General features: G+C 45.2%; 2 protein-coding genes across 2 annotated transcripts; both read right to left on the bottom strand.

Annotated features, from left to right (window-relative positions):
• Positions 1 to 7,187: 7,187 nt before the first annotated feature.
• Positions 7,188 to 8,653, bottom strand: LOC124697180 (acyl transferase 1-like). The gene is made up of 2 exons (XM_047229809.1): positions 8,219 to 8,653; positions 7,188 to 8,102 (listed from the first exon to the last, which is right to left on the bottom strand). The coding sequence occupies exons 1-2, from the start codon at positions 8,651 to 8,653 to the stop codon at positions 7,188 to 7,190; spliced, it is 1,350 nt and encodes a 449-aa protein (XP_047085765.1).
• A 2,487-nt stretch (positions 8,654 to 11,140) lies between these two features.
• LOC124704007 (transcription initiation factor TFIID subunit 5-like) lies at positions 11,141 to 18,377 on the bottom strand. Its single transcript, XM_047236239.1, has 19 exons — positions 18,237 to 18,377; positions 17,770 to 17,851; positions 17,192 to 17,270; positions 16,957 to 17,054; positions 16,776 to 16,832; positions 16,140 to 16,227; positions 15,931 to 16,040; positions 15,616 to 15,717; positions 15,215 to 15,369; positions 14,740 to 14,850; positions 14,593 to 14,662; positions 14,477 to 14,516; positions 13,949 to 14,113; positions 13,772 to 13,848; positions 12,907 to 13,023; positions 12,509 to 12,774; positions 11,708 to 11,803; positions 11,512 to 11,587; positions 11,141 to 11,416 (listed from the first exon to the last, which is right to left on the bottom strand). The coding sequence occupies exons 1-19, from the start codon at positions 18,368 to 18,370 to the stop codon at positions 11,363 to 11,365; spliced, it is 1,977 nt and encodes a 658-aa protein (XP_047092195.1). The 5' UTR covers positions 18,371 to 18,377; the 3' UTR covers positions 11,141 to 11,362.
• Between the last annotated feature and the right edge of the window lie 4,788 nt (positions 18,378 to 23,165).

Raw genomic sequence — 23,165 nt, 5'->3', positions numbered from 1 at the left:
TTACTCTCAGATCTTCGGCCGCAGCATCAATAACTGAGCCTATCAAGACAAAAAGGCAATAAACTTTGAAGACAGTACAGCAAAATAAAGAAAAGGCATTGGAAAAATGAGACACATACCCAGCATATCCGAGCTAGCTTCCATCATCAGCTCGAGCATACTATTTTCACGGTCACTAGCTCCTTTTGCTTCCAACACAGCAGCTTCCTTAGCAGCAATAGCTTCTTCGGCTTGTCGACGAGCAAGTTGTTCTTGTTCAGATGCTTTCCGAGATTGTTCCATCATTGCCGAGTTTGTTTCTTCATGGATTGAAGTCTGTTGTCGAAGTTCTTGTAAATCCTCCGACAAGGGTGTGCCGGAAGAACCTTCAAGAAAATTGTCATCGGCTTTTATTTTCTTCGACAAGGAAGACGCGGGGGCGGCAACAGGAGAAGAAGGATTCGTCGAGTAATTATCAAATATCAACTGGAAAAGAAAATCTCTGAATCAAAGATAGAACCAAAAGGAATTTCATTGATTGCAGAAAATTTACATGGCCATTACAAAAGAAGTTCTCCTAAGGGACTGGCAGGGAATTTGTCGCCAAGACTAGAATGGCGACAATAGCAAAGGAAATAAAGAAAGCAAAAACTAGACCTCCGGCCTTGAAGAGCTAGGAGTAGAAGATGGCTTGACCCCAAGATACGCCAGGACTTTCTTCGTGTTGGGTTTTGCCGCCTTAACCAAAGATCGCCACTTGAGTTGCTCAATTTGATCCGTGTCGCCAACTTTGGTCCAGTCAATAGTTTGTTGGCTAGTCGGCGGCGAGGGCAACAGTGCTCTCAACGGCAACCTTCTGGTTTTCATGACGCATCTTCAGCCCAAGATCTTCGGGAGGATTAAAGCACTTGGCTAGCTTAAGGAAAGTTGCGGGTGCCTCTTTCTTTGGGAAGAAATAGGGGAAGAGCCGCAACGATCCTGCTTTAGCTTCGTCGATACCTTCACGTGCTTCCGATCCGTGAAACTCGAGGAATGAAATGGCGTCAAGCGAGAGGATCATCATCGGGATCTTCAAGCTCATATTCTTGAGCCGTTCTAGCTGAAACAATGAACATCCGTTTAGCAATAGCGAGTAAAGGAAAGAAGATCCAAAAGATTCGAATTGGGGTAGATACTTACACGACAAAGCGACGATTTTGGGTCCTTATGCGCTTAAGGATGGCTTCTTCGCGAGCAGATTGAGCGGTTATATGTTCACTCGGTGAAGTTTCGGCATCGTGAAGTCTCTTCGGAGATCTTCGACACCGGCGGCATCAGCCTTGGCCTTATCGGCCTCGCTCGAGCATCAACGACATCGACTCAGCCTTTTTGCGAGCCTTTTCACTTTGCTCTAATTGTTGAGCAAGTGTGTTGGCGCGTTCATTGGCTTCCGCCGAGTTTTCTACCAAGGAAGATAAATATAGTTAAAAATCTCGACAACAAAGGAGCAAAAGAAAAGAAGCAAAAGGAGTAAAGCATTACCTTCAGCTTTACTAGCATATTCACGGTACCCGACAAATTGGGTACCGATGCGAAGAAGATCCTTTATCAAAGGCTGTTTAAAAAAAAAGAGGGATAGAAAGAAATGGCGGTATGAGAAAAATATAATGGCACATAGAAATCAACAGAGAAGACATAAACAATGACAAGGAAGTTAAAAACTCACATCCTCCAAGAGAGGGTTAGAGGAGCTACTCAATTGGAGAGTAGGCTCCGGGATGATCTCCGTCCTCGCCCTTTTCGACAAAGGGGCTCGGGGGCTTGAAGGAGGAGTAGCAGTGTCGACGTTCTGTTGAGGAGGCGAAGTTTCTTCTCCTTCAACTGGCATCTCCGAGGCAACTAATGTATGTGACGTACTCGTTCGAGCAGCCACATCAGCGGTTGGTACCTCTTCTTCTTCATCACTACAAGTAAAATGTCGACAATATAACCAGCAAGATAGACACGAATGTTCAAATAAAAAAAAAGAGATAGAAAAAGAACTTACGAGCGATGAGGGTCCCGAGATACGGATCATAAGTTGTCTTACGCGACGAAGGACCAGCTTCTTCGGGTTTTGAAGTCCCGGAATCTTCGACGTCATCCCTCTTCCTTTTGTTCTTTGGAGAAACAGCAGGAGGAGGAGATTGGGCCGATGTAGTGCCTTCAGAAGCAGCGTCCTTTTCAGCAGATCCCGCAGATTTTCGAGAATCTGCGGGTTCATTCACAAAAGAGGGGGCCTCTTGGTTATCATCAGAGATAACTGCCCTTTCTTCGACTTCCCCACCTTCAGGAAGAGGAGGAAGTGAAACAAGATTTGGGTGGTCCTGTATAAAAAGAGGGAAGGATATCAGGAAGGAGCACACAATGCAAAAAGCAAGGCAATAAGAAATTACGCGACAATGTTTACCTTAGGAAGTGCATGGGCGGCGCTGTACGGTTTCACGCGACAAGAAGAAGGGATAGAATCTTTTTTGCTGAGTGAGGTGATTTTTCGGACAAGTTTTTCCAAGTCCTTCACCTCCAAATCTGTCGACAGCCGATCCACGTCTTCGTCGCCAGTATATTTCCAAAGAGGAAATTTGCGAGCTTGAAGAGGCTGAACTCTACTCTTAAGGAAATACACTATAATCTGGATACTCGACAATTCTTTGCCGCGAGTATTTTGCAACTCGCGGATGCGAGTCATCAAGGCCTCGGTCGAAGCTTTTTCTTCTTCGGTAGCCTCTCGCATCCCAAGAACGGCGACGAAGAATTCTTTCGTCACCATCAAATGGAGGGATGTTATCCTCTGCGCATCCATGGTTTTCCTCACGAATGTACAACCACCTCTTACGCCACCCTTGAACGGAGTCAGGGAGTTTGACGTCGAAGTAATTGGCAGTGGAGCGGATAGAGATAACAACGCCGCCTATATTATAGGCGACATTGTGAGAGCCATTGCGGCGACAAAAGAAAATGCGCTTCCATAGCGCCCAATTGGGCGAGACGCCAAGGAAGGCTTCGCAGAGGGTAATGAAAATGGAAATATGGAGGATTGAGTTTGGAGTGAGGTGGTGAAGTTGAAGACCGTAGACAAAAAGCAATCCACGGAGAAAAGGATGAATGGGGGCGGATAAACCGCGGATGAGATGGTCGACAAAACTTACCCGGTACCCCATTGGAGGGGCTGGGTAGCTTTCTTCACTAGGGAAGCAAACCGCTTTGGGTTTCTTGGTGATCCCCAGCTTCTTCAGGAGATTCAGGTCCTGGTTCGTGACCTTGGACCTCTCCCACTCCACGGCTCCTAGATCCGCGGCGGCCATTGATGAATCAGGCGTGCTGTGGCGAATGAGACGCGTGCGTGGTGGCATCAACGGCAGTGGACAAAGCAATGCTTGGGCGTGCGGAAGATCAGACAGAGTTGGGCGCAAGGGAAGTTTTTGCAAAGGGGAATAGATGTGCGGCGCAAGCGAAGGACTGGACCGAGGTTGAAGAAAGGTTTATATAGGGTTCGGATGAAGCAGTGCACCGTTGGATGAAGAAATCGTGTGGTGAAAAAAGGATCTCCTAGATACAAGGGTAAAAAGGTATTTTTTTGGAAAGGACCGAACGAGGCGTTACCGTACGTGCGCCGGAAAAGCGGAGGACGTGTGTCCCCCACTTGCACGACGTGTCAACGTGGTAACAAGCGGACCCACAAGGCGAGAAAAATCCCAATTATTGACGAGAGATGAAGAGAATTTGGCAAAGGAAAATATGTCGACAAGAAAAATAAAAAGAGAATGGCGACGGGGTAAATCATTTGAATACTTGAGCCTTTGATCAAATACAAGTTTTTGCCCAAATGCTCGGGGGCTACTTTGGAAAAATAGAAAACTTCGAGTATGACAATATAGAAATGGTGAGAGCCTATGACCAAATCCAAGAATTTGTTCATAGCCTCGGGGGCTACTCCCATCGGGAGCGCTGGTCGCGCACCCGATAAATATAAAAATATCGAGAAGGATTATAAATATAGCGGCAAAGGATAATAATCTGTGGAGCCTACACCCAAGCACAAGTTCTTGGCTGTAGCCTCGGGGGCTACTCCCATCGGGAACGGCTGTTCGCGTGCCCGATGAATTTTTCAAAAAATAGAAACGGAAGTGAGTATATTTCGAGTTACCCGGATAACTCTACATATACTCCCATCGGGAAGACAAAATAAAGTCATCAAATATGACTCAATAAAATGTGCTATTCCAAAGGCGAAAAGCACTCGACAATATATTCTCGGAACGCCAAAGTTGCGATCAATTTCTGAATGCCGCAAATTTGCGAAGGTAAGACCCCGAGATCCGTTCTGCCGGGCGTGGCATCGCCAAAGACTGCGCTCGCTACTTTTATCCGTATCAACGGATACGAAGAAAAATCCTAACGGACGCGTTAGGTACCCGATAAATTTGATCGGGACTCGACAGAATGGTAAGACCTTAAGCGGCACCTGTCGAAGTTTACACCGGTATCCCGAGATCATGTCCGGGGACGTGATCTTGAAGTAGGTTTTTGCGGATTGCCACTAGAGCAGTTAACTAGTACCTGATCCGTCAGATGAACTAGCCCCAACTACCGTTATCCCTGTACAATATAGAATTTTATGTGAAGAAGCATAAATAAGAGCTCTCGAAAAAATATAAACAGATGAGATTTCCCTTGACTCGCGATTCAAGCAAAATCTCGGGGGCTACTTGACATAGGCATCCCAAATGGGCCTGCCAAAGATAGTACCCGGAGTTTATCGAAGGCCCACTACCCGAAGAATAAGAAGATTCGAGAGTCCAAGATATATTAAGGAAAGCTAGAGTTGTAATAGGAAGAGTTATTTGTAATCTGGCGGGATGAGTTAGAAACCGTCCCGGACTCTGTAACTTATGCAAAACGAAACCCTCGGCTCCACCTCCTATATAAGGAGGAGTCGAGGGACAAAGAAAGGGATCGAATCTACTGTCAACATAACCCTAGTTTTCATAATCGCCGAGTACTTTTCGCCTAAACCTTCGAGATCTACTTGCCCTCTACTTCTAGCAAAACCCTAGTCTACAATCTGTAGGCATTGACAAGTTAATCCTTTGTCAGTATGAGCTAATGCTTTTTTTCCTATAGAAATTACACTACAAGATTCCTATAGGATTTTTTCCTATAGGATATGTTCCTATGAATCAAACAACGTGTATAGGAAATTTTCCCATGGGAACCAAATCCTACACAATTCCTATGCAAATCCTTTGAATCAAAGGAGCCCTTAGCTTTACAATCAGCTAGCACGGTGGCCCTCGTAAATGCGAGGGCATTATTTTATTACTCCGGCCGTTCCAATGAATAAGGCCTATTTTCGACATTACCCAGTATCAAACTGGATGGAAAATAAATTCAAACTTCATCGGTACTGACACTGACTAGGAAATCAATCCGAATTTCATCGATTTCACATTTCCTATTACTACCTCGTTTGCAATAAATAAGGCATTTTTTGAATAGTCAAGCTAAATAAAGTTCGACTAAACTTTTAGAGAAAATTGTCAACAACTGTAATATTACGTAGATATCATATGAAAATATATCCCACTAATTGTATTGTATTTCTCTAATAGATCAATAAGATCAAGTCATCTATTCGGGGAAATGTTTTAGGTGATAATCCCTCCATTCCATAATAATTACGTGAGGACCAAGTAAACCACAAAACCGCTGTCTAAGTAGTACTCCTTCCAATCGATCCGTGCATTAGTTTAATTTTTAAAATTTAAATTAAAGCTCTAATAATTAGTATTATAGGTAAGAGGGAGTACTAATTTTAGTTGCCGGTGACTGTGAGTTGCATATCATGCCCTGAATGTTTGCTATAGTCTAATTAACTTAAGTGTTTTCACTATAATTCGGCTAGTCTCAATACGGTCAGTCCGACATATCCTATACTCGGTAAATACATGCGTATGTCTCAGCTAACCGATAGGAGCACAAATAATGCATAACCCATCATTGTCAATTTAATAGACATGGGATATATGACATGTAAGAAAAGTTAGATTGCATCCAGGAGCACTTATCATGCAGAGCAACAATATATGCTATATTTTTTTAATAAAGGGAATATATTAATATCAAGAGATATCAATTACATCCAGCCTCTGCAACAACGCACCACCCTAATGGCACTACGGATGCACACAACCAAAAAAAGGAAAAGAAAACTAAGAAACAAAAGTCCCGCTACAGTATCTCGGGCCTAACAATAACAATACATCCACCTCCATGACAACACCTGAATTACAGACTCTCCAAAAAACGACACCTCCAAGAAGGGAATAGTGCTCAAACACCATCGTCGTCCGATCAAAGATCTCAGGTTTTCACCCTGAAGATAGTCCCCGCTCTCAAAACAATGCCCCCACCAAGGTCACTGCCAGGCACAGTTAAGGCCAGACCTTGGCTTTTCACCCTGAAAGGTAGGACTATGCGCTTCACCTGTATTGTCGCCCCCACTTTCATACCGCTGTTGTGAAGCCCGGACACCAAGCAAGCCCCTCAACAGCGCGGAGACTTGAACCTCCCTTAGATAGTCCTCCCCTCCGGCCTTCATGAAATTCTCTTCTTCCGACTTTCATCATGGATCCATAGTCAATTGATTATAACACAGAAAAAGAGCTTCGCGCCACTCCCTCCAGAACCAAACGGTCGGAATAAACGCATAGGTGCGCACGACCGAATACCACCAATCCAGCAAACTCCAGGCAAAGCACTGTTACATTCGCCAGCGGAGCCTTCCAAAACTCAACCCTCCGGCCAGATCACGAGTCCAGGCCTCCGGTAGGTCTTCCTCTTCACACAGTATATGCTAATGAGCTCAATATGCTATTCTAAATACTAACAATATCTGGCGCGGCGGCACGCCGCGCCTGGGCTGTGACTAGTGGATGAAAATTGTTGTTTTTAATGTGGAGCATGAAAATGATATAGCAAGGTCTCTGAAATGCCATGGATATGTCATCTAGTTTATTGTAAACAGTGTAATAAAAGAAACAGAGTTCTAGTGTTACGTAGAATAGAAAGCACGCTAACATGAAGTGGATACTTTCACGAAATATGCTCTAATGAACCAGTGTATTTGCAGGCATCACACTACAACATGAAGTGGTGTGTTAGGTCACCAAGCTGGTATGAGAGCCTACCTACATAGAGCTGCTTGCGATCACCTTGGTCACCGCGGCAATCTGGGACATGAACCTCCTCATGGGTAGCTCCGGCAAGCACATGGGAACAGCGACACACTCGTCGCCGTTGCTATCCTTACAGCTCATATAAATACTCGACAGCGTCGCCATGACACCCCCTGCCCCCGGCGTACCGCCCCCAGCGCGCTCCGCCCAGCTGCCTAATTCCAGCGAGGCATTCCCGCAGCGGCTCATGTCGGACACCGCGAACCCCCCGTCAAACAGGTTCGCTCCGGCGTACTCGTTCCTCGCCAGGAGGTCCAGCACCTCCCTCAAACGCTCGTCGGTGAGCTTGAGCTTGGCCTCGTGCACTAGCTCGACCGCGCGTGCGAGTGAGCCGCGGCAGATCTCGTCGGCGCTGGCCTCGGCCGTTGTACCCATGACGGCGTTGCCGTAGAACCCTGGCGGGAGCCGGGGTTCACGCTTCCAGCTTCCCCGTGCGTTCTTGGCGAGCGTCACTCGCACCCGCTTGTCGGGCGCGTACTCTAGGGCCGCCACCCTGCATCGCCACACGGCCGCCGTGATGAGCTCGAACACGGTTGAGGATCTCGCGAGGCGCCCAGGTAATCCTCTCCGCAGCGCCGCTATCTCAGTTGGGCCGAAGAGGAAGGACTTTGTCACCGGTTCATCGATTGGTGGTGGCATTGAGGTCAGCGTCCGCAGCGTCGGACTGGCCTCATCCTTTGGGAGCATGGCGGCGGGTATAGATGATGCAAGAAGGTGTCTCTCCCACAGGGGAAAGACGGCGGGCACTGGTTGGCCTCGTGCTAGGTCAAGTATGCATTTAAGGATCTGGACCATGCCGTAGCCATCGGCGACGCTGTGGCACGTGGTCATCGCCACAACCAGGCCTCCGCATCTGAGCTGCGTCATCTACATATACATAGAACAACAATGTTAATTAGTCGGCCCAACTACGCGCGCCCAAGGATATTGCTAAAACATAGACACATTCAAGTCACAACATAGGCTCGTGTGGTCGCACAAACCTGCAAGTAGAGCAACGGCTTGCCGATCACAGTTGTGACGTCGCCCACGTCGCAAATGAGCTCGTCGACGCATGGGAATGGTGGCACCAGCGGCTTCCCGAGCTCCTCCAACCGCACGTCAGCACGCGCCTCCACGAACACCGCCCCTTCCGCCGTGCAGTCCACCACTAGCTTCCTCCCGCCCGGGAGCTCCCGCAGGCGGCCGGCTACGGGGTAGTAGTAGACCAGCGCCTCCGCGAGGGCGGCCTTGAGGGAGCTCGCGAGTTGCTTGGGCGCGCCTCCAGGGACACGGCACCCGAAGAACTCGATGAGAGTCATGTATTGACGTAGCCCTGGAGAGCTGTCAATTTGAGACAGCGGCCTCACCTCGTGCGCCGTCGCTCGAGCAGGTACCACTAGCTCAGCCTTCCCGCGGTGCGCCACGAAGGTCGCCATATTACGCGTGTGTGCGGTTTGTTGAGTATAAATATAGTGTCTAGCCTCTTTCTATCAGATGAGTGTTCTAAAAAACTTGGCCAGTGTATCAATTCTATACGGTGTAATGGATATATTGCGAGGTTAAGAAGCTGCTGCAGGTAGCTAAATGTGTCTGGAGGTAGCACACTAGCTCTAGCTGCAACTATATATAGTGCATGCTAAGCCTGTTCGCCGACCTTCGATTACCGTTTTCCGCCGTTGAACAGGTAAGTTGCTCAGCCACAGCTTGTTGTTGATTTCTTTCAAGAAAAAAATGCCATTTCATCCAGCTGCACAAAATCTAGCTGCTCTGATCAACTCGTCGTGGTGCGTTATTTTGCCGGCAACCAACACAAGCTGCTACAATTTTGAGGTGCAATAGTGGTTAGAGTTGACTCAGTCCCCTCGTGGTTTCTAATTTTATTTACAGGGCCCACACCATGCAGTCAGGGAAACAATTTTTTCACTCTAAATGATTTTGCATGCCATCTGTTTCACTCTAAATGATTTCAGACAAACACGTTCTGACAGATCGACTATCCTGCCAGGTTTAAGCGTCCCTAGAAAACAATGGATTATTACAATTGTCAAGGACTTGGTACCGTTGCCAAGTCTCGCTTATACTCAGTCAACTATAGCTACTTATCCATTATGTATTTGCAGTTTAGGATGCTTAAACAAATGCCGGCCACTGGTATCTATGTATTGTCGACGGTACTAACACATACAAAATATGGCTCTAAACTAACAAGCAACTTGAATGTGGGGCCTAACTCCTCCATCACACTTTACTGACACGATGACGTGTAAAGCTAGCTATTAGTTGTTGTTCATTGACACATCAATTATACTATTAGTGTATATCTATGTGGGTTGTGGAACATGAATTGCGAATATAATAGATTGACACGACAAGCAGATGAACCAGGAGGCTGCTTTATGGCTCTATATCCTATTATGCAGCAAAAGCTAAGAGCATCCTCACAGGTGCCACCTAAATGGAGGCTGGCAAAAAGCGCTGATCAAGATGCAAGTGGTCCGGGCCGGTTCGGACCTGTTACCAGACCACTGGACCTGTAGAAAAAATTGAGTGTCTAGGTTTGCACCGGACCTCATTTGTTTGGGTAGTGGATAACCCTAGGTTCGGCCCTTCCTGCTGCTACCGAACTTCTCCTGCTCACCGAGGATGCTGTGAGCGCGTAGTTGAAAGCGAAATTAGTACGGAGTACAAGAAATTAAGGCAGAATTCATCACTCATAAATTTCACCCAGAAATTTGCTGATTGTATACGTGATTGAATCAGAGTAATTTGTATCACAAGCGGAGGGAGCAGAGGACACGGGGTACGGAAGCTTGCAGAATGCTGCGGTTGAAGCCACGGCGACGCCAGCCGTAGTAAGAATTTCATGGAGGCGGGCGGCCGCTGCTGCCTTGAAGCCGTTGGAGACACGGAGCTGGTGGCCAAGCATGGCGGAGGATCTCGTCTGCGACATCAAGGATCGAAGATGAAGCAGGCAGATCTGATCTCCAGCATCCCAATTCCTGAGCTAATCTGATCTCCAGCCACACATCCATGGAGCCAGTTGCAGCAATCCGAAGTTCCTCGATGCTGCGTTGATGGTCCACAGGGCCGGCTGGAGTGCTGGTCGGTTTGCCGGGCTGCTCTGCGCGCCGCCTCCAAAGACTGTTTGCAGGGCTTTTGGAGGCTCCCGATGGGGATGCTCTCACTTGTGAGTACGGAAACTACTGAAACATATAGGGCCAGTCAGCATTCCCCACGAGCTCCTATTTCCACTTTCAATGGGAGTTCAAATAATAACACGCACCTCCACTCTAACAAATGGGAGTACAGCCCACCAGGACAAAGAATCATGACCGACGCAGTCCCAGTTTGTATTTCCAAATGTTTCTCCAGCCATGAGAAAAGGTTGATGAATTTAAGTATCAAGTTTCAAAATGGTAAACGGTTGTAACTCTGTTGCACTAGCATATTTCATTTAAATATCAAGTTTTAAAATTATACTCCCTCTAGTCACCTTTAATCGACATGACATATGTATGTGGACAGGCTACTCAGTATGCAAACTCGCGTCAATTTATTCAGACAGAGGGAGTAACTTTCAGGGTGGATCAGGATGGACTCATGCCAATGGAACAAGAAAAACTTCCACCAAGAAGGAAAGTTCCAGCGCAATGAAACCAGATATGGCTTTTACCGTGAACTCAAGATAGGTTATGCTATCTCTCACAAAATATCAAATTACAACTCTTTTAGATGCTATACTAAGACAATGCACTAGAATAATTGTATCTAAACGCATTCTCTTAATGATGTGAAAACAACGCTCAAGAAGCCCCTAAAGCTCTTGGGTCATTAACTTCTTTCATAGACTAAGCATCAGCACTTCCTCTTTCTAAATCCTACCTTTTACATAACTTAAATTAGCTAATGTTACAACAATATTCTGATGAGTCGCACTGCTCACAGGATACTTAAATTAGCTAATGTTACAACAATACACGTTCCGATGACTCGCACTGTTCAAAGGATACAGTTATAAAGTTCACTGAGATCACTAATGGAAACGTAAGCTCTACAACAGGAGTCAGTCAAGCAAACATCAACTTCACCACTTAAGGTCAAAACTGAAAGAGTGCTAATTGTATTCTAGAGAACATACAGCAAGCTTAGGAGCCTAGCGAGAGAGCACCAGTAGCAAATAGAAGATTCCTCCGAGAAAACTGCAATTGCAAGAAAGCAGTTAGTTCTCTGTTTTCAGTGCACACGGTAAGTTAACTGACTGAAACGATGCATGGAAGGAGAAAAGATTTCTCACCCGCAAGTTATAAACAGGAGTTGATTTTGTCGGGAGAGCTTTTAGCAACCTCAGCCTGTTTGTAGAACCAGCTTTGCTGTTACAAGAAAATAAAGGATATTTAACAACTTGAGTAAAGAAGCTGGAGTAGCATTTTTACAAGAACAAGCTTTGCAAAAAATAGAGGATATTTTACAGCTAGAGTCAACCAACTTACGTGTCATCCACCTTAAGGGCCTTTGTGCTGGAAGCGACATCCCAGAGTTTAACAGTGCAATCCGCTGATCCAGAAGCAAGCAATGCTCCTTCGCAGCTATAACAAAGAAAACATGCTTTAAATAAGATGATTTTTTTGGTATAGAATATTAGCATACAATTACTGATCATACTGTATAAAGAATAGCACAGCATGACTTATCACTGGAAGAAAAAAATGTACATTTCAAAGCAGAACTATCAATGCATATTCAATCTAACCCATTGGAAGTTTAAATCTACTAGAAAACAATGCATAAGATACAGAAGACATATTTACAGAAATTATTTAAACAATGGATCCATAAGAAAATCCACTGTGATCCCAATAAGTGCCTTGCTGCCAAGTGCATAAGCCTGGCCATCAATGCATATTCAAGATAAAATAACCACGTGACTAAGCACATGAGTTCAAGTTCCACGGCACGGTAATCTGAAGAGAGCATCACATGATCATCCAGTTAAGTACTCTCGGAAAGGATGGCCGAGATGATTAATAAACTTATTGCTTGTTTATAGATAAATCTACCCATGAATCTAACCCAGTGTGAATTGAAGAAACTGCTTTTCCAAGACTAGGCCTGATGCCCTGATCAGATAACTGATTATAGGCAGCAGCCGGAAAAGCCAGTTTGTCAAGCCCAACCACCAACTCCTACTCTTCACACATATTCAGTATATCTGCTATTTTTTTTACTACCATCAGCAACAAGAACGCATGCAATAATAAGCAAGCAAAACATGTACTATAATATATGATTACCTGAAAGCAAGTGACCACACGCAAGAGTTGTGACCCGCTAGTGGTGAAACGCAGCGACCAGTAGAAAGATCCCACATCATGATGGTTCCATCTTCGTCTCCAGAGGCCATGTATCGCCCATCAGGAGACATTGCCAATGACAAGACCATACTCCTATGACCAATAAACATCCGTATACATTCACCTGTTTGAACATCCCATAGCCTTACAGTTTTGTCGCTGGAGCCCGTGGCAATGTAGTTACAGTTGACATGCCATTGCACACACTGTCAGACAAGTAATATGCAGAAGAACCAAGCATCAGTACACATTGAAAGCATAAGCATGTACGTCAAGCGCCTGTAGCCAAACTATCAATTTTCAAATCATTGCAAGTTCTGTGCCAGAAGCCCACTTACATCAACATCGGCAAGATGTCCAGCCATGATTCGCAAAGGTTGGATTTTATCCATGGACCAGATTCGAGCAGTCCTATCATGCGAGGCACTGGCAAAGTAATGACCGACTGGACTAAACTGCCACAGAAACATCAAAGAAATGTCAGCAAATATTACAATGCATAACAATGTCATGATGTTCAACAGCAAAGAATTAGAAAACTAAGCAGCATTGATATCTAGACCGATCATAAGCTGTTGAAAAGAACGTCAAGCCCAATGGACCTATTCCAGGTCCCATCATCAGAAGTATTCAAAACAAATAGCAAACTAGGAATATTTCTCACAAGCATTTGCAGTTTTGCACTCCTTGCACCAAGATCAAGACAGACAATAGTCGGCTATGGACAATGATTGTAATAACGGAGACATCCATTTTAGCTCCAGAATATTCATTTTTATATCACATTCATACAGGAAATTAGGACACTATTAGAACTTCAGAAGACTATTACTAATGTATGCATCCTTTCAGGCAATCAGAGAGTAAATATTGATGGCCAGCAGAAACTCAGGGGCCAGTTCATGATATGATCAACCACATTTGAGGCTTAAAACAGTCATAAAGAGATTGACTCATCACTCAATAAAAAACTTCAGGTAGAAATGCATAAAGTGGTTGTGACAGTATCAGATGCCTGAGCACTCAGTACACTAGCCTCCACGGATCATGTAATTCTGTCTGAGTATCATTTAAATAAAAGCCACTGAACAGTTGACTAACTAATCAAATGTTTTGACATGAACTAGGCAGTCAAGACATCTCATGAAGAACATCTCAAATGTTTTCACAGCAATGATACAGAGAAAGGGCTTGTTCACATACTTGGACATCCCAAACTGGGTAATTGTGTCCTTTGTAACAAACAAGATTGGCGTTCAGCTTTGTACTCCACAGTCGAACTGTAACAAATATTTAAAAAATAGATGAAATGGTAATTTCAAATTATAAATAGACAAGGAAATGAGTTACAAAATAAGCAGAATTTAAATGATGTTTTACTTGTTGAATCTGAAGATGATGACAGGAGAAAATCCCCAAATGGACTAAAGGCAGCAGAATAAACTGGCCCAGAATGACCCTGGAATAATGTATAAGGTCTCTTCCCCTCAGATGTTGATGACAAGTGCTCACCCTGTGAAGATCCATTCTCTCCTTGTGAACTAGCTGAGAGTCCAAAGTTTCCCAATCAGTAAACAGCATCAATATATGACTGAAAACGCTACTGTGTTAGAAGAATTAATTCTAAAGATTATTCTGAGGTTATGAAGAGGTTCCAGTCTAATACTGCAAGACCAGTAGTCCGTTACAATATTCTATCATGCCCAGCAAGAAGGCCGAGAAGACATTTTTGCATTGTCCTATAGATGCATCAGTGCAGTTCTAGGTCCTAACTTAAACTAACTGAAATAAACTAGAATACTTAGAACAAAAGGCTCTCATGACCAAATTCAGATATACAATTACAGAAGTACTTCATCATAACACAATGGAAAAAATATCAAAATTATGTAGTGTAGAACGACTAACATGTTTTGGCAGGTTGACCAATCTTTGCCATATCCCAAACCTAGTGAAACAAGGGAATTTTACCAGTTAATAACAGTGATCACATGAAAAGAAAAATATCACGAAAAGGGACTAACCTTTACTGATGAGTCTGAGAACCCACCAACAACCAATGATCCATCGTTTGAGATAGATGAGCAGTTTAATCTGTGGTTCCACGGGACAATGATCAAAACAAAGTATGCACACTGAAACAGTTGGTAATAAGTTGCAGGTACAATTACCCGTTATGTGTATTAAGGAATGTATAGAAGCTAACGGATGGCAATGCCAAGTTATTCAATTGTGCACGATTCCGCAAGTCCTCAAGAATTGATTGCTCAACTTCAACAGGCCTGAAACAAATAAGTAATATTTCTCAAGGTTCGTACAACTCAAGTTTGACACTTAACAGATAAAAAAGTAGGCACATGAAAGTGGAAAATGCAATATTTGGTCCTCCCGAACCTTTACGGAAACTATTCCAAGTGACTACCATAAAACCCCTCAGCTTTTATTTCAGGTTCCTAGAAGGGATCCGGATTACCAGCTCAAAAGCATGACAGTTACATGCAGGGTCTGGACTATAGACCCAAATTCAGTTAGGAATTGTGTTCTCTTTTAAAAAGCAACAGCTCAGAAATTATTTAGTTTTGAAAAAAAAAATGTAGACCAAACTGAGCTTCTCAAAAGGAAATAACAAAGAGAATAAAATTGTACGTTGCTGGAAGGGTTAGCTCTGGTTTCACACGAGGTGCCGCAGATACCATGCTTGCTTCGGATTTGTTGTTTTTCCCTGCTGCACCAACAACCTTATCCTTTTTTAGCTTTTTATTAAGAGGACCACCCTGCTTTCCACCTTCTGAAGATTTTTTCTGTACCAAAAGCAATAAGAAATAATGAAAAATTATTCGTGGCTAACAAACAAGGGCACATGCATAGTGGAACCAAGCAATGGACGATAGCATTCCTGTTCTCAAGATAACAACAGAAGAAGAGAAGAACAACAACATGCTGCTAACAGCAAGACGCAATAAAGAAAAGGAACATTCATGTTTCAACGCAGAGAGCGTAGCAGATATAATGTAACAAGGCTCCCATACTATGGGAGAGTTTCTTGCCTTGTTATTATCTTCCGCATCTGCATCCTTGCTTTCTGCTTCAGTTTTATCAGAATCTGAGAGTGCTTTCTCCATACGCTCCTCGACTGAATCTTCAAGCAACTGCATACCCAAATTTTAATTTTAAGAAGAGTTCATTCCCAAGAAATAGAAAACTGGAAAATTGCACTTGTGGGAGAGGTGTGGTCCCGAAGTGGCAAAAACAGTAGTGCTACTAGAGCCAGGTTTCCTCTTTGATCTGCCTTTATAACTGTTTTGGTAGAATAGATAATAGAAAACAAACAGATTGATCACTGATGTGCTTGAGTAACATACCCCCCAATGCACTTCCTTCTGATTTATCTGTTTTGCCAAGTCCTTACTGGTCCCAACCAGAGCAACAACATCCGCATCATCAGAGATCAATGAAGGTTGCCCAGCAGATACTGCCAATTTAGCACAGAGAAAAGTGGCAGAGAAGATTTGAGAAGTGAGAATAGGTAAAATTGGATGATATTCTCTCAATAGACTGGGGAACTGTGTACCTTCAAAAATTATCCTTTCATTGATTATTCCAAGCATCACAAGAGCTTGTGTTTTCTGGAGATACTGGAGAAGTAATTCATATGAATACTGCAATGAAACACAGGCTAGAAGCTTTAAGCTGAGTAGTTGACTTTATTTTTTATAGCACAAAGATCGCAGCAATGGAAAAGTGAGATCATGATCTATGCATCATCTAGTATAGTTTGCAACGTGAACTAATAATATTGGAATGCACTTTGCCGGTAACATCCATTAAAAAATGATCTATACATGGTTTGTGTCTCATATTTGACACTAGGATACAGTACATGTATTATTGTATATTCACACTGTAGCATATACTATTATTCCCAACGGTTGCGCATTAAGATTCAGCAACAAAAGAAGTAAAAACAGACCTAAATTGTGTCTGTTTATCTTGGTCTAAACAACACTTACGAAATAAATGGGGGAAATGATACATGAGGACAGAGCATCTGAACTTCTAACGCTATTGTCACAACAAGTAATGTGGATTCAGTGGAACGTTTATCTCTGCGCATTGATTTTGGATGATAAAGGAGACCGAACCATCGTAGTTGCAAGTTGCAACAAATAGCAGAATACAAGTATAGACGAACTTGGTGCGGTACTACCTCACATAATTTAATTCTGAATTTATTCTCCCTTAAAGATCTAGCCAGATCCATTTCCTGCAAATTTTAGCACGCGTGACAATAAGTGCATGTTCTGTGAATCCTGAGAAGATAAAATTCAAATAAAGAAATGCAAATCCTCATTCACACTTGAATGGATGTAAGAGAGCTAAATTTTGACCTCCAAATGCAAAGGAGAAAGAATGCCTTCCAGCTTTTGGAGATCCCTTGAATGCATCAGTTCATGATCTTCCCGAAATCTATGGAAAAACGACCGAGCTGCAGGATTCGTACATTATTATATTAATGACATAATTTCCCAAAATAAACTAAGAGGAAACATAAAATGCAGACATAATAAATCCAATTATGTATTACCAACTACCCATTCGTTCCTTGCCCGTAAAAAAAATTACCTTCTTGTGTATGTCCCTCTGCGACTAGATCCATGAAGCAATGGATAAACACTGGATAAAGGACACGGAGTAATTCATGCTACAAAAAAAAAATCAAAACTCAGAGGCACGAAGCATATAGCTGAATACAATAACAGAAAAGGCCGTTTCATTTAGTATGTACATCAGATTATAGCACGTAGCCCAGGAACCGCACCCAAATATCCTTTTTTCTGGTGGATACAATCAGGTGACAAGCACATGATTATGCGTGTATGAATAGTTTTTTTTTTGCTTTCTAGGGGTTCCTCAGTGGGAACTCATGCCATAAAACAGAAAGAAGATCATTTTGTAAAAGCTACATCTGAAGCTAGTAGGCATAAATTCAGCCATGATCTAGAAGCTGTGTGCACCAAGTAGGAAGATCGTTTCTACCAAGAGAAGCATGATAATATCAAACTACTAGCATACTATATAAATGAGTAATGTGGATATATAAGCTCCATGCCTCAAAATATCTATGAATGCTGCAATGTGAAGTGCAGCCAGGTGTACTAGAGCTGTGAACATGAAGCACAATCGGCCTTAAGGAAACACACCTTGTACTGGTCCAGAGAATTGTACGCCCATGTTCTTAGCTTGTTGTAACCATCATAGTATCTTGCTGGATCATTATCCGACCTGTCAATGGGGAACATTTGCAGTTACTACATGGTAGTAAATTTTCAGAGTAGCATGGAATACAGAGCAATTTTGGTTTCGGAGCATGTTTTTTGACATGATACTCTAGTTTAGCCCCCTCAACTATCAGTTCAATGCTCCTTTAGCCCACATCCACTGCCCGAGAGAAGTATCAATTTCTCACACTTCGACTGGCTAAGCAAATTCTGAACTGGGAGAACTTAACCCTAGCAGAAACTCGGAGAATCCTAGCCGTAGATGAGTACCAATTTGGCACACCATTTATACTGACGAACTGCACCAAATCAGCAGCTACTAGCTTCCTCGCTCCGGAACTCGGGATCAAGGCCGCTGCGGCCATCGGACACGGCAGCGGGGTACTGACCTGGAAAGCGAGACGTCGGAGAGGGAGGTGGTGGAGAGGCGGTTCCGCTCCTCCTGCAGCGCGAGCTCGGTGAGGCGGAAGCCCTTGCGGTGCAGGTACTGCTGCACCTTCTTCTCCATCTCCTCGTCCTCCATCGCTGGCTCGCCAGCTGCTCGCCGGGGCGGGGCGGGGCGCGCGCGTGCGCCGGGGACGCGTCGAGATGGGGGAGCTGCGGGCGAGGCGCAGTAAACTTTTTTTTTTTGGAAACCTAGGTTTTGCGGGATACGGTGGGGGTTCTTGGGCTGGGCCTGGGCTTTCTCCTGTTGCGTCCCCGGATCAAATCCTGATCATGAAGGACACCTTTGTAGGCTGCATGTCCCTTGGCTCGCATCGGCCCAGCTTTTTTGCCGTTTGGATGCATGGTCGACGCTGCGTTCTTGCAGAAACCGTTCTCAAAGCAGCCTCGGGCCAGGCCCTAGAGGAACGCCCGGTTCGGCCGTTTCTAGCGAGCCATCCCCTTTCCGCAGAAGTGGAGAACGCGGCGTCCTCGCAGAGCCACCGCAGGAGATGGCGGGAGCTTGCGCGGGACGGTGAAATCTGGGCGCCATGAATTCGCTCACCGCGCTTGAAATGTCGCCACCGTATATAGGGGCGGCTCTCTCACCGGCAAATCCAAATCCCACATTTCCCCCCATTTCGAGCTCATCCACCATCCCCGATCTAGCGACATGGCCGGCTCTACCTCACCCGCACGGTCAGCGGGGCTTACGGCTGTGGCGGCGGCTACTGGCCGCGGAGGATGGTCGTCTTCTTCTTCTGCGTCGATGACTTCGGTTGTGGTAAGCTTCTGCAAACCCTAGCCTTAGATCTAGATCTTGTGGGTACACAACCGGGGTCTGAACGAATGCATTGTAGGACATTCCTTCGTAGCCGCCGGGGGTTGTGGAGGTTTTTCAGGTTGATCTGACTCTACGACGAGGATGGTGGTGCTGCATGCATCTTCCACTGGGACGGTGGTGCTGGCTGCATCTTCGCCAGGGTCCCCTGCTTCCCCTGCCTCGGTGCTGCGTGTGGCTCCTTTGACTGTAAGGCCGATCTTACCTACCTCGTTGTTCTTTGATGTGGTACTGGTAGTTCATAGATCTGCTAGTGCTTAAAGATGTCCATGTCGTAGTTCATAGATCTGCTAGTGCTTAAGGATGTCCATGTCGTAGTTCATTGATCTGCTAGCGTATGTCATGTAGGCCATCATACCTTTGGGCTCCCCTGATCTATCTGCGCCAACTGTGAATGCTCAGCCATCTCTGATAGCAAGCAAATCAGCCATGGTTTGGAAACCTGAGCTATCAGAGTTTGTGCTGAACCGGTTGGTGTTGGAGATATGCCCAAGAAGCAATAATAAAATGGTTATTATAATATATCTTTGTGTTTATGATAAATGTTTGCATACCATTCTATAATTGTATTAACCGAAACATTGATACATGTGTGTTATGTAAACAACAAGGAGTCCCTAGTAAGCCTCTTATATAACTAGCTTGTTGATTAATAGATGATCAAGGTTTCGTGATCATGAACATTAGATGTTATTAATAACAAGGTTATGTCATTAGGTGAATGATATAATGGACATACACCCAAATAAGCGTAGCATAAGATCATGTCATTAAGTTCAGTTTGCTATAAGCTTTCGATACATGGTTACCTAGTCCTTCGACCATGAGATCATGTAAATCACTTATACCGGAAGGGTACTTTGATTACATCAAACGCCACTGCGTAAATGGGTGGTTATAAAGGTGGGATTAAGTATTCGAAAAGTATGAGTTGAGGCAGATGGATCAAGAGTGGGATTTGTCCATCCCGATGACGGATAGATATACTTTGGGCCCTCTCGGTGGAATGTCGTCTAATTAGCTTGCAAGCATATGAATGGTTCATAAGAGATGACATACCACGGTACGAGTAAAGAGTACTTGTTGGAGACGAGGTTGAACAAGGTATGGAGATACCGATGATCAAACCTCGGACAAGTAAAATATCGCGTGACAAAGGGAATCGGTATCGTATGTAAATGGTTCAATCGATCACTAAGTTATCATTGAATATGTGGGAGCCATTATGGATCTCCAGATCCCGCTATTGGTTATTGGTCGGAGAGAAGTCTCAACCATGTCTGCATAGTTCGCGAACCGTAGGGTGACACACTTAAGGTTTGATGTCGTTTAAGTAGATATGGAATATGGAATGGAGTTCGAAGTTTTGTTCGGAGTCTCGGATGGGATCCAGGACATCACGAGGAGATCCAGAATGGTCCGGAGAATAAGATTCATATATAGGAAGTCATATTCTAAGTTTGAAAATGATCCAGTGCATTTATGAAAAGTTCTAGAAGGTTCTAGAAAAGTCCGGAAGAAATCTCCATGGAAAGTGGAGTCCCGGAGGGACTCCACCTAGCATGGCCGGCCAACCCTAAGGGGGAGGAGTCCCAGGTGGACTCCACCATGGTGGCCGGCCACCCCCCCCCAAAGGAAGGGGTGGGAGTCCCACCTTGAGTAGGAGTCCCACCTTGGGTAGGTTTCGTCCTTATGGCAAGTTTTGGTTTCGGGTCTTATTCGAAGACTTGTAGTCTAACTCTTGGAGGTTTCCACCTATATAATGAGGAGCAAGGGGAGGGGGCCGGCCACACCAAGTCATGAGTTGGCCGCACCACCCCCCCTCTCCCCAAACCCTAGCCTCTCCTCCTCCACATACTACTCCCGCAGTGCATAGGCGAAGCCCTGCCGGAGTTCTCCACCACCACCGCCACCACGTCGTCGTGCTGCCAGGATTCCGAGGAGGATCTACTACTTCTGCTGCCCGCTGGAACAGGGAGAAGGACGTCGTCATCAACACCGTACGTGTGACCGAGTACGGAGGTGCTTCCCGACTGTGGCACCGTCAAGATCTTCTACGCGCTTTTGCAAGCGGCAAGTGATCGACTACATCCACCACGAGATCTAATCTCGTTAGGCTTTGGAAATCTTCGAGGGTTAGTCTCATGATCTTTGACAGATACTCTGTATCTTGGCATCCTAACTAAAGCTACCATGTCTCTGTTATGAAGAACAAACGACCCAGATGAAGCTAAGGCGATCAACGGTCAAGATGAAGCTGGAGTTACCATTTACTGTATCGCTTATTTACTGTTACCTTTCATCTCTGTTGTAATAAACTGAACTGGCTATTAAGCCCTTCCCGTGGGGAACGACCGGGCTATCGAAAGAAATATGCAAAACGCAACCCTAGTTCTGTCTTCTATTAGTTGTCTTAGAATTATTTAGCTAGAAATCCTGTTATTGATCGATGCAGGTCTCCAAATCAGGAGCAGATTGTTCGATTCCGACTAGCGGGATCTGACAAAGTGGTATCAAGAGCTAGCGATTTTTGGCCAATTTTTTTTTTTAGATCCAGTTCGTGAGCCTTTCTTCGGACTGCGGCGGCGATTCGATCGGGTTGGAGGCGGTGGTTGGGATCTCCCTAGAATCTCATCGCTCCTCTCCCTTTCGCGGCGGCGGGGTGTGGTCGACGGAGGCGCAGGCGGCGGTGACGTCTCCTTGGACGTGGTCGACGGCGGCGGCTTGGCGGCGGCGGCGCAGTTCGGGCGCGGAGCGAGTGTACGACAAGGTCCCAGAGGAACTCTTCCTTGGCGGTCAAATCCCTGTGTCGTGCTTGCTCTCGAGCGCTTACGGAGGCAGGCGACGGCGGTGGTAGACTGGCGGCGGAAGAAATTATGCCTAAGTCCAAGGTTTCGGAGGCGGCGGAGCAGGAGTTCGCGGCGCTCAAGCTCGACATGGAGCATGTGAACTCGCGTACCGAGGAAATTGGCAGCAAGCTAGATGGGATGGAAGGTAAATTCATCACCTTGACCGATCAAATGAACAGGTTGGAGTTGTTGTTGACGGAGGATCGTGGGAGGAGTGCTGCTCGTGAAGAAGAGCGCAGTCGTGTTGCTCGTGAGGAAGAGGGCAGTCGTGCTGCTGCCGCAACGGCTGCGACCGCGGCCCAAGGTGCACATCAACCCCCACCTAAAGCAGCGTCGCTAGGAGAAACAAGAGGCCATTCGCAACCACCACACTGGCGTCGACGTCCAGATTCTGAACAGCCTCGGTATGATTTCCCAAACTCTGAACAGCCTGATAAGGAGCACTTCCAAGGTGATTCTGTCAATGTTGAGCAATACCATGAACAGTATCTGAATGATCAAAGGCAGCACCATGAGCAACCTGTCCAGGATCAACGACAGTTTCAGCATACTGCTCCATACTACCCACCATACCAGCCATATCAAGAGGTGTACACTCAGTGGAACCAATACCCACACCACCATGCCAACCCACATTACTATCCACAAACCATCCCAGATTGGCAGTACCATTACACTCAACCACCCAACCCATACCCTCCGAACTACAACACACAACCATATAACCAGCCATATCCACCATACCTTCCGCAACCAGAACCCCAACTCTTTCCCTATAACCAAAACACAAACAACAATCCTCAGCCACAACCAAACCAACACCAGCCAAATAACCCACCCCCAAATCAAAACCCACAACAGTACAGGCAATATGAGCATCCTGATAGAGGACCAGCTCAGAGAGGAAACAGATATCAAGAATTGGATCGCGATGCACAGTTCTACAAGTCTATTGCAAAAGCACCCAAGATGGATTTTCCTCGTTTTGATGGGTCAAATCCACATGAATGGTTGAGAACAACAGATAAATACTTTGCTATGGTGTACGTTCCAGAAGATGCGAAGTTTGACTATGCCCAGATGTATATCACTGGGAAAGCAGATACATGGCTTAGGAATTCTGGGGTGCTTGAAGAAAATCTCAGCTGGTCTCAATTTTGCAAAGTGTTGCTGAAAAGGTTTACTGAAATCAGTTCTTATGACGT

Source organism: Lolium rigidum, chromosome 3 (genome assembly GCF_022539505.1).
Source record: "Lolium rigidum isolate FL_2022 chromosome 3, APGP_CSIRO_Lrig_0.1, whole genome shotgun sequence".
In the NCBI taxonomy this organism is placed as follows: Eukaryota; Viridiplantae; Streptophyta; class Magnoliopsida; order Poales; family Poaceae; genus Lolium; species Lolium rigidum.
Note: the sequence above shows the minus strand (reverse complement) of the source record. Positions and strands in the feature narration are given on the sequence as shown.

Excerpts from the sequence above, each read along its gene's own strand:
- LOC124697180 (XM_047229809.1), bottom strand. The coding sequence starts at position 8,653 with ATGGCGACCTTCGTGGCGCACCGCGGGAAGGCTGAGCTAGTGGTACCT. Across the intron at positions 8,103-8,218 it reads AGCCGTTGCTCTACTTGCAG|ATGACGCAGCTCAGATGCGG; the intron begins GTTTGTGCGACC and ends ATGTATATGTAG.
- LOC124704007 (XM_047236239.1), bottom strand. The coding sequence starts at position 18,370 with ATGGAGGACGAGGAGATGGAGAAGAAGGTGCAGCAGTACCTGCACCGC. Across the intron at positions 17,055-17,191 it reads AGAGGGACATACACAAGAAG|CTCGGTCGTTTTTCCATAGA; the intron begins GTAATTTTTTTT and ends CGAATCCTGCAG. Across the intron at positions 14,663-14,739 it reads TTCCTTAATACACATAACGG|ATTAAACTGCTCATCTATCT; the intron begins GTAATTGTACCT and ends GTGGAACCACAG.